Source organism: Anguilla rostrata, chromosome 8 (assembly GCF_018555375.3).
Source record: "Anguilla rostrata isolate EN2019 chromosome 8, ASM1855537v3, whole genome shotgun sequence".
NCBI lineage: Eukaryota > Metazoa > Chordata > Actinopteri > Anguilliformes > Anguillidae > Anguilla > Anguilla rostrata.
In genome coordinates this window covers 3337945-3347524 of record NC_057940.1, presented here as the reverse complement: position 1 = coordinate 3347524, position 9580 = coordinate 3337945, and the positions used below count along the sequence as shown (strand labels likewise).

Genomic DNA, 9580 nt, shown 5'->3' with positions numbered 1-9580 from the left:
GAAATCCAGACACCATCTTGCTTCACCCTCTGCTGTATTGTGTCCCCAGTGAATGCTGCATGGATGGTGGAACAGACAGACACCTCTCGTGTGTCCATCCACTTCACAAAAACCAGAGGACCATCCCTTATCCACCGTAAAGCTCCTCTTCCTGACTTCTTAGTCAGAGCATTACAAGCAGTGCGTGGACATTCCTTCCTGTTCTCCCTATATGTCCCACAAGCACCAAAGTTTTGTCCATACAAGTCCCTGAAGAGCTTTGGGCTCGTATAGAAATTGTCCATGTACACAACCAGATGCAGAGAGGTAGCCTATAATTTTGAGATGCAACGGTTAGTGTGGAAATTTACAAACGCGCATATTACTCGATATTCCTACAAACACACACATAAATTGCAATACAGTACACATATTTACAAATAATAAAAGCTATCAACGAAACAACATTAGCTAAACTCACGCAACTCATAAATAATGCCTCAATCTGAAGTAGGTCTTTTTAGCTAAGTGGTTAGTTTATTTCCCGAACTTACATGCAATATGCTAACATCGATTGTGCGAGGACACCCGGTTTTAGAATCCTAGCCACGCCAATACACGCCACGCATAGGTTATTTACGTACAGTGATCAAGTAAAATAGTTACAGTGCAATTTTTTGAGATGCAGTATTTCAGGGGTGGGCAATTATTTTTTACATGGGGCCACATGAGAACAAGAAAATATTATGGAGGGCCGGACCAAAAGGCTGGACAAAAGTCTGCATAATATTAATTGTTTTGATTAGTTGGTAAGACTGGTAAGAGTATAAGTTAAAATTGAGCAATGAAAAAGAGAGGTTGTCTTAGGAAAAATGACATTTACTCAATAAAATTTCCTAAAATAATGGTTAACAAAATGTGAACATTTGAACAGTTTTTGATTCATTACATTAGTGACCATTTTCAGCCAAATTCAGTAAGATACATCATATTAGAAAAATAATGATGCCTGCATTTGTAGTTAAAACATTTTCACTTGTCACTCATTCTGCGTTTTTCAGTTTTTTCTTGTTCAGTGAGAGAAATCTAGTCTCTGTTGGTCTTTAACAAGTGCATCAAAGTCAGGGTGAATGTTTGAGGTTGAGATGCGAAGCACAGCTGACAGATGATCATCAGTGAGAAAGGATCTGTATCTGGACTTATTAAACTTCATCACTGAGAATGTTTGTTCACATATGTAGGTAGATCCAAAGAGAACAAACATCTTCTGAGCATGTCTCCTCATGTTTGGAAACTTCTCTTGCTTAAGAGAAGAGTAGAATTGCAGCAGTGGTTGTGACTTAAAGTGCTCTGTGAGTACTGCATCAGACTGCAGGTCAATGAGTTCCAGCTGGACATCACTAGGCACATCATCCACATTGCAGGTAAATGGAGAGGAAATCAAGTGCATTTCACTCTCCATTGTTCTGAAATCTTTAAATCGCCTTGAAAACTCATCATGCAGTGCTCCTAACATGGATGAGTACCTGTGGAGGTTATCATCTGATGGTGTGACTTCTTTCAGGGTTTGCATGTGAGTAAGATTGTTGCTCTCCAGTTGCCTCGAAAGAAACTGTAACTTCGTCATGAAAGCCTTCACTAGGTTGTGCATTTCATGGATGAAAAGGCCCTTGCCTTGCAGTTTGGTGTTCAGTGCAGTCATCAGTGCGGTCACATCAACAGCAAATGCAAAATCTGCCATCCACTTCTCATCTGAGAGCTCTGGGATGTCTCTGCCTTTCTTTTCACAAAACTCTCGGATTTCTGCTTTCAGATCCCAGACTCTTTTTAGCACTTTACCCAGACTGAGCCATCTCACAGCTGTGTGATAGCTGATATCAACATGTTCTGTCTCGTGCTCCTCTAAAAGTGCAACAAACTGCCTGTGATTCAATGCTCGTGCCCTAATAAAGTTAACTATTTTAGTTACAACATCAATCACATTGTCAATTTTAAGCACTGACTTGCACAACACATGCTGATGTAAAATACAATGCAAAAATACTACTTTCTGATCTGCGTTGTTTTCAGTCACTTTATCTTGCAAACGTTTCAACAGCCCGACATTTTTCCCTGTTAAATTTGGACAACCGTCCGTTGTAACACCCGTCAGTCTGTCCCATTTCAGTCCCAGCGTGTCCATGCATGCATTTACCTCCGTGAACAAATCGCTCCCCGTCGTTGTCCCTTTCATTGAGCGCATTGCTGCCAGCTCCTCTGTAATCTTGAAGTCCGTTATCCCACGGACAAATACAAGTAGCTGGGCTGTGTCACGGACATCACAGCTCTCGTCCAAAGCCAAAGAGAAAAAGTCAAAATTTGCCACATCACGCTGCAGCTGAAGTTCCAAATTTACCGCAATGTCCTCGATCCTTCTTGTCACGGTGCGCCTGGACAGCGGGACGTGCTCAAAAGCTTCTTTTTTTTCAGGACATAGTAGGGCTGCAGAGTCCACCAAGCACTCTTTACGAACTCGCCTCTGAGAATGGCTTACTGTTTTTAGCGATTTTGTGGGAAATTACAAAGCTGGTCCTGGTTGCTGCATCCCTGGATGTGTGAAGCTTTGTAAAAAATCCTTGCTGTTTTTGTAGCTTAACGACCAAATCGTCCGATATCCGCGCCATTTCAGCATTATTCAAGTTTTTATATGTCTCTGAATGATTCGTCTCGTAATGCCGACTCAAATTGTAATCCTTTAACACTGCAATCTGGTTCCCGCAAACCAAACACACCGCTTTACCTCTGATTTCAGTAAACAAATACTTTGCAGTCCATGTCTTCTTGAAAACCCTGCATTCAGCGTCTACCTTTCTTTTTTTAGTTGACATTTTGGGGGTGAAAGTCGTCGAGACAGCTAACGTCCATTCAGTAACACGCACAGAGCCGAAAAGTTTTTTAGCAGTTTTTTCAGCTCTGTGGTAACACGCATCACGTACGTACCTTACGTCCCTATGCACTACGTAAAAAACACAGGGTGTATAACTTCAAAAAAAAAGTTTATTTTGTAATTTCTTATGAACCTTACGCGGGCCGGTCAGAGTCAACCAAAGGGCCGCATCCGGCCCGTGGGCCGTAAAATGCCCAGGTCTGCAGTATTTGAATCGTTCGTAGTGTGGCAATTTACAAACGCGCATATTACTGGATATTCTTACAAACACACAGATAAGTTGCAATACAGTACACACTACCAATATTATCGTAAGAAATACACTTACTCATGAAGTTGATCCTCAGCTGGATCAGTTCGCAGTTCGAAATGACACCGTTCTTCATCAGTGTCAGCTTCAGTGTCCGGACCTGATGAGTTCGCGTCTTCATGGTCGCTCTCCCACAAAGCATGAAGAACATCCAGTCCAGTCATTCGTGCCATTTTCCGAAATGAAATGTAAGGATTGCCCGAGAAGACGTGGGCTATGCTTCTGTGTGACATTTTATCCTTGTTTACAGTAGGCGCTCTCGCACATCAAACGCATCGCCCCTCCCCTGCCATCGATAGCAATTAGCATGTCATTATCTTGTGAATGTGGTCTGGGCGTACTTACTGCCGAGCGAACATCACATATTAATGAGAAAGACTTAGCACATGGCAATGGTCTGTTTGATCTCATTTTAAATAGCTTAAAACAATTCATATATTTTGTCAATGGGTACATTGGAATGCCACGATTCTAAGGTTTATGTCAATGTCTTTGTTGTGTCCGTATGATAAAAGCTCGCGAAGTTATTCATCCAAATAGCAACGAAATCTTGTCGAGCTCCGCCGGCGGAGCTCTCGACCCCAGAGAGTTCAAATGGTTCTTAAATAGACGCTTTTCATGTATTGAGGGATTTACCTTCTTATCCCTTTGTGCACATGCCAAACCTGTTTGGGTTGTTTCTAAACACACTGATTCTATGTATGTGTTCTTGTCTATTTCCATAGTATCCATACCTTAGATAAGTTCTACTGACTACAGTTCCAATTTAGATTTAGATTGGCTTCTTTTGAAAGGCATCGCTGCTGTGGAACTTTCCTGTTCTGTTTGGGGGAAATTAAAGAAAAATCACTAGCTGTACTAGTATTGGAAATAATTTTTTATGAGAAAATGTGCACCAACAGTCCCCTAGTGATCCGACGCTCTTAATCCATTGCTTACCACTTTCCCCTGCAGGAAATACACTGGGATAAAAATGAAAAGCAGCTTTGGCCCTGTGAAAGTCATCAGTTGCCCTGGTATGTCGCTTTATGTCTGTGGCTGTCAGTTGTTTTACAACTCATAAACTTCCCAGAGTCCTTCATTCCTTCTGTGGCCTACATACAGTCTTCTTCCTTCCAGATATCTCAAATTTAGACTCATTAGTCCATAAAATCATACTCCACAACTCAGGTGTCCAGTTTTGGTGTACAAATGCAAATTGTCTTAGCTTTTATTTCCTTTTTTCAGTAGTGACTTTTTGACAGCCACATATCCTTTTGCACCCATACCATTGAGTTGTCTTGCGTTAGAAGGATCGACAGAAACGCCCATGGATTTCATCAGGTCTGAAGCTGGAGTGGAGCTTGATTGTTATCTCTCACAGATCTTTAAGTACTCTCTTTGTGATGGTAACAGTTTTTGCGGTGAATTGCTATAAGTCCCATTGTGTCGGTATCTTGCAACAATCTTTTGAAATCCAGTTTTGTCTCTTATTTTCCTTTGGCTAGCACCTACCTTATGCAGGTGAATTATATCTAATCTCATCAGAAATATCTAATTTCACCATTTTTGATGCACATAAAGATGTCTGCTAGGCAGCCAAGGTGTGGTTGTGTAGTTGTTTGAATATTAGAGTCACTCTTGAAGGACAACATAATGTCATTGACACTTTTGTTAGCAACTTTTGTTGGGAGGACACAACTGTAATTTGTTTGCTGATTGGAAGGAAGGAAGACTTAAAAGTGGTAGTAGGGTGCACAAGAGTGAGTGGACAAATTCTTATGCTTTGATATGTAGTAGTTGAGGCTTTTCTGTAATTTTCTGTTAAATATACATTTCTTGCATTATTGTCTGAAATAGGAAGACATAATTTGCCCTGAATAGCTGATTGACTGGAAATGAATAAATGAATAAATAAAATGAATAGACTGAAAGGTTCTTCACTCTACTGTTCCCATACTTTTGGAGCGTACTGCATATAAACAGTCATCTGATATTGTGACATCACAGGGAGACCAAAACAACAATAATGGCAGTACCAAAGGGCTATTTAGGTACCTAGCTACTTAGCCTCCACTACAATATTTATAATGTGGTAATAGTAAATGGTAAATGGACTGCATTTATATAGCGCTTTTATCCAAAGCGCTTTACAATTGATGCCTCTCATTCGCCAGAGCAGTTAGGGGTTAGGCGTCTTGCTCAAGGATACTTTGACATGCCCAGGGCGGGGTTTTGAACCGGCAACCCTCCGACTACCAGACAATCGGTCTTACCTCCTGAGCTATGTCGCCCCATAATAGTAGACATCCATAGGTTAGACTGAAGCACAGATTGTGGATGGTTGTGCCCAGTGTGGGGTCTAATGCTGCCAACTCAACGATTTGTTAATTTACTAGAAGACCATATTAAGATAATAAGGGTGCGACATTACATTACTGAAAATGGCTATTATGTCACTCTTGGGACCTGGGAATAGCCAGTTCAAAATCGAGGAATAGTTTTTATGTCAGGTTAGAAAAGAGGCGAAGCTAACTTTCTCCAAATCCACAACTTTTATACATCCACAACCCTGTCTGAATCTTCTATCTTTTTCATTCCTTTAGCAGGGACCCACAGACCGACTGAAAAGTGTGTGGCAGGGTTTGGAATGACGTCCCCTTCACCGAGCGGCTACTTCTTTAGAAACAGATGGTCTTCCACCTCTTGCCGGACGGGCAACTTCTTCAGTGCGGGCGCCATCAGCAGATGTCTGAAGGGAAGGAACCTGAAACTCATTGGAGACTCCACTGTGCGCCAGTGGCTAGAGACACTCAGCAGAGTGCTAAAAGGTAATGCCAACATACAATGTCAGATACAACATCAGACATGCAAAGGCAGTATGGAAGTTCGGAGGACGGGGCTTTGGAGGGAGAGCTAAGGGGAGGGGGTGAAAGGTTTTTTTCCCCCAAAAAATCTAGCTGTCTCTCGCTTGTTTCTCCAAACACATACAAGCATGCTGACTGTCATCTGAGTACTGTACAGAGGACAAGAGCGTTGAAAAGTCAAATAGGGAGAAACGAAAGATGCATCATGCTTGCGTATGATGTGACGAAGAGGAAGCAAAGCTGACCAAAAACTGGCCCTAAAATTGACACTTGAGGCACGCCACAAAAAATCGGAGCTGAACATGATACAGTATGTCATCATCAATAGCTATACAAAATTGTCTAACTGAAAGAAGAGATGAAAATAAATGCAGAGAAACAGTAGTGATACAAACGTGTTCTAAGGTGGTCCAGAAAAATGCCAACTGTATCAAAGGGAGCACTGAGATCTAATAAAAACGAAACTAGAGGAATTAACAGCACCAGAGCATTAGTATTTCTGATAAGGTCATGGGAAATTTCAGTGCATTCCATTGAGCAGAAGCTAGACTGGAATTTTTCAAAAAGCTTATTTTTATGCTCATAAGGGTAATTGTAAATGTTTGGAGCTCACCTTTTCCAGAAACTTGGAGTGAAAGGGAAAAGGGCAGTTGACAAATTGGTCTGAAGTTATATAAACTTGATTACATGTCTTGACAAAGGTCTTCTGAATGAAATGATGATGATATTAAAAGCAAAGAACCATTCTGAACATGTGTTTATCATGACTATAATGACAGACAATACAATAGCCTGTCATAATGTAACATGTAACCTGGAGGTTGTATTAACTTTCCGAACAATGTAATAAACTTCATGAATTGATAATTTAATAACTTTTCAGATGATGTGATGACTTCTTATCGAGTTGTTAAGATTTTATCAAATGGGTAACACATTTGTATGTATAGTGAGAGATCAGCAAATGGAGTGCCTAAACACTAATAGTAATCCTGTATGACATCCTGAGTGACACTATATTTAAAGGGGACACCTGGATTATCTAATGTATTCATTCTCCTTGATGTTTTGCTGTTTCAGGTCTGAAATATGTAAAACCATATAATACTCATCAATCTGTGCTGGCTGCGTACCCACAAATGAACTTCACCGTCCAGTGGAAGATGCACGGACATCCTTTCGTCACTGGCTACAACGTGGTCAAAGATGCCGTGGGGTACGTTTCCAGAGAAGTAGACAGAGTAGCGGTTGGCGACGTGGTGGTCATTGGAGTGGGACAGCATTTTAGGCCCTTCCCCCCGGAGATCTTCGTCCAGAGGCTGATCAACATGCGTAAGGCCATCCTGAGACTCCATGAACGCAGCCCCCAGACCATCGTCATCATCAAGCTGGAGAACACCAGGGAGTTCAACTCAGATATGACCCAGCTGAGTGACTGGTATGGCCTTGTGCAAAACCTGGCTCAGAGAAAGGTGTTCAGGGACCTGAAGGTGGTGCTGGTAGACGCCTGGGACATGACAACAGCCGCCAACACCTTCGCCATCCACCCTGACAGCATGATTGTTTCCACTGAGATAGCCTTGGCTCTGTCATACATCTGTCCTGATGCATAGAGGCTCTTTCTGATAGGAACTATATAACAGGGGTTTCCAACTCCATTTCTGTAGAGACTTTGTTTAACACTCAGGGGGGCTTGTGTTAATAGGCTTGTGTTACAGTACCCTAGGGGCTTTGAAATTTTAAGGTTTTTAATTGTGTCTCTAATAGTAATAATAAATGTTTAATTCTGGGGTGGAATTTCAGTGCATATTAATGATTATACAATGACCAATTTAATAAAAATATTTTATGTCAGTTCCAAGGGTGGCAACAGGGTGGTGCGGGGCAGGGCTGGGTTTTGCCAACCCCTAGCCTCAGTCTTGCCCAACCAATCAGAAAATGGGAAAAAGAAAGTTAATTTTGACATCTAGTCAATTGTAAAATAAATATATCCAATATGAATATGAAACTGGCTAGTGCTGACCATACGCAATTTTCAGTCATTGTGCAAAAAGCAAAGTCACTCAACAGAGCTGCCGCTGTTTTACCTCAGTTTTCATCAGACATGACACTTTTTGCAAAGACATTCAATAACCATAACCTCACATATTCACTTTCAGTTTTGATCAATAATCTTAAAAAGATTTCTAGGAAACAATTTGGAATGGAGCATTAAATGTGATCATACTTGATCTGTGAAATAATTGAAAATCACCATCCCAAGTGAAAACCACTAGTTATTCATAGCTTGTGTACTTTCCTTGAGGTTTGTACAGATTTTTAATACTTTGGAGGGAAAAATGGAGCTTTCGAATCTTGACAGCAATATGCGCACATAAGCAATACAGTACAATTCTCAGATCTTTTTTTTTTTTTTTTAAGTTCGCTTCAGTGAAAGTCAAAATCACAGGGACTGAGTCCCAGCTAGTCGTTAAGTTTTCATTGATAGAAATTCTGTGAGACTGTGGTAAGACGGTTTACAGAAGACTGTTCCTTGTCAGACCTCCCAAAGAAAACAGACTGTTTACTGTACTGACAGGGAGTCAGCAAGTGTGATTTGCCACCAGTCACACATAGTATCTACTTTATGCCATGGCCTTCATGATCTTCATGCCTCATGTAAATATAGTTTTGATGTTTTTAAGCATAAGATGATAAGGTGGAACTGGAGTCTTGCATTGTTTTGAGGATAGCCAACTTGTCACATAATATCAGCTGCTTTCATGGAGACAAACTAATGCTTTAGGTTTTATCGTTTGATGACACTCAGAGTTTTATCTGATTTTACAGAAAAAAAAAAAAGAACGTCTATGCTTTCATTATCTGTATGTCTTAATGTCAATTTCAGAATAAAACACTACTGAAACTGAGTTTCGCTTTGTTCTGAGGTTATTTCATGATGTAGCCTATTGAATTATTTATGCTCAAATTTCATGATTTCATGATTTATTTATATATTTAATTTTGTCCGAAATATTCCTCCATAAGCAAGAAGCAGATTCCGATATAGCATCAAATTACCATTAACAGTAGCCTATCAATCCCCTCACCCAGTCAAGCACATACCACAGTAGCAGCAGAAGTTTGTATTTTAACGTTGTGCAGTAAGAACTTAAAGGGAGAAGTACAGCCCAGTAAACATTTTTACATTGCTCACTCGCCAATGGAACACAAAACAGTAGCTGCATTGCTCATATTTATAATAAAGTCGAAATACCTCGATTAGTTAACTCTCCATCTATAATGTTCGCGCGCTAGGCGTTAGAAGAAACAAAAAAAAATCCATTAACTTTTAGTAAACCTCACATAATAAGTTTATGTATATATATATTATCTAAAAAGCGAGTTTTAGAAGTTTTCTAAAACTCGCTTCTTTGGCCTAGTTAGTTTAGCTAGCTAACCCATCTGTCTCCAACCAGTAGCTAGCTCAGCAAGTTTTTTTTTTTTTCGTAATACAAAACGTTTGGTCCATTATGTGAA

The 9580-nt window shown here is 40.4% G+C and overlaps 2 protein-coding genes across 2 annotated transcripts in view; both read left to right on the top strand.

The window, feature by feature from the left end:
- The window catches only part of LOC135260544 (NXPE family member 2-like), a 136218-nt gene that overhangs the window by 64965 nt on the left and 61673 nt on the right, over positions 1–9580 (top strand). The gene's annotated exons all lie outside the window — the stretch shown is intronic.
- Positions 5845–8970, top strand: LOC135260267 (NXPE family member 2-like). The gene is made up of 2 exons (XM_064345510.1): positions 5845–6025; positions 7142–8970. The coding sequence occupies exons 1-2, from the start codon at positions 5845–5847 to the stop codon at positions 7672–7674; spliced, it is 714 nt and encodes a 237-aa protein (XP_064201580.1). The 3' UTR covers positions 7675–8970.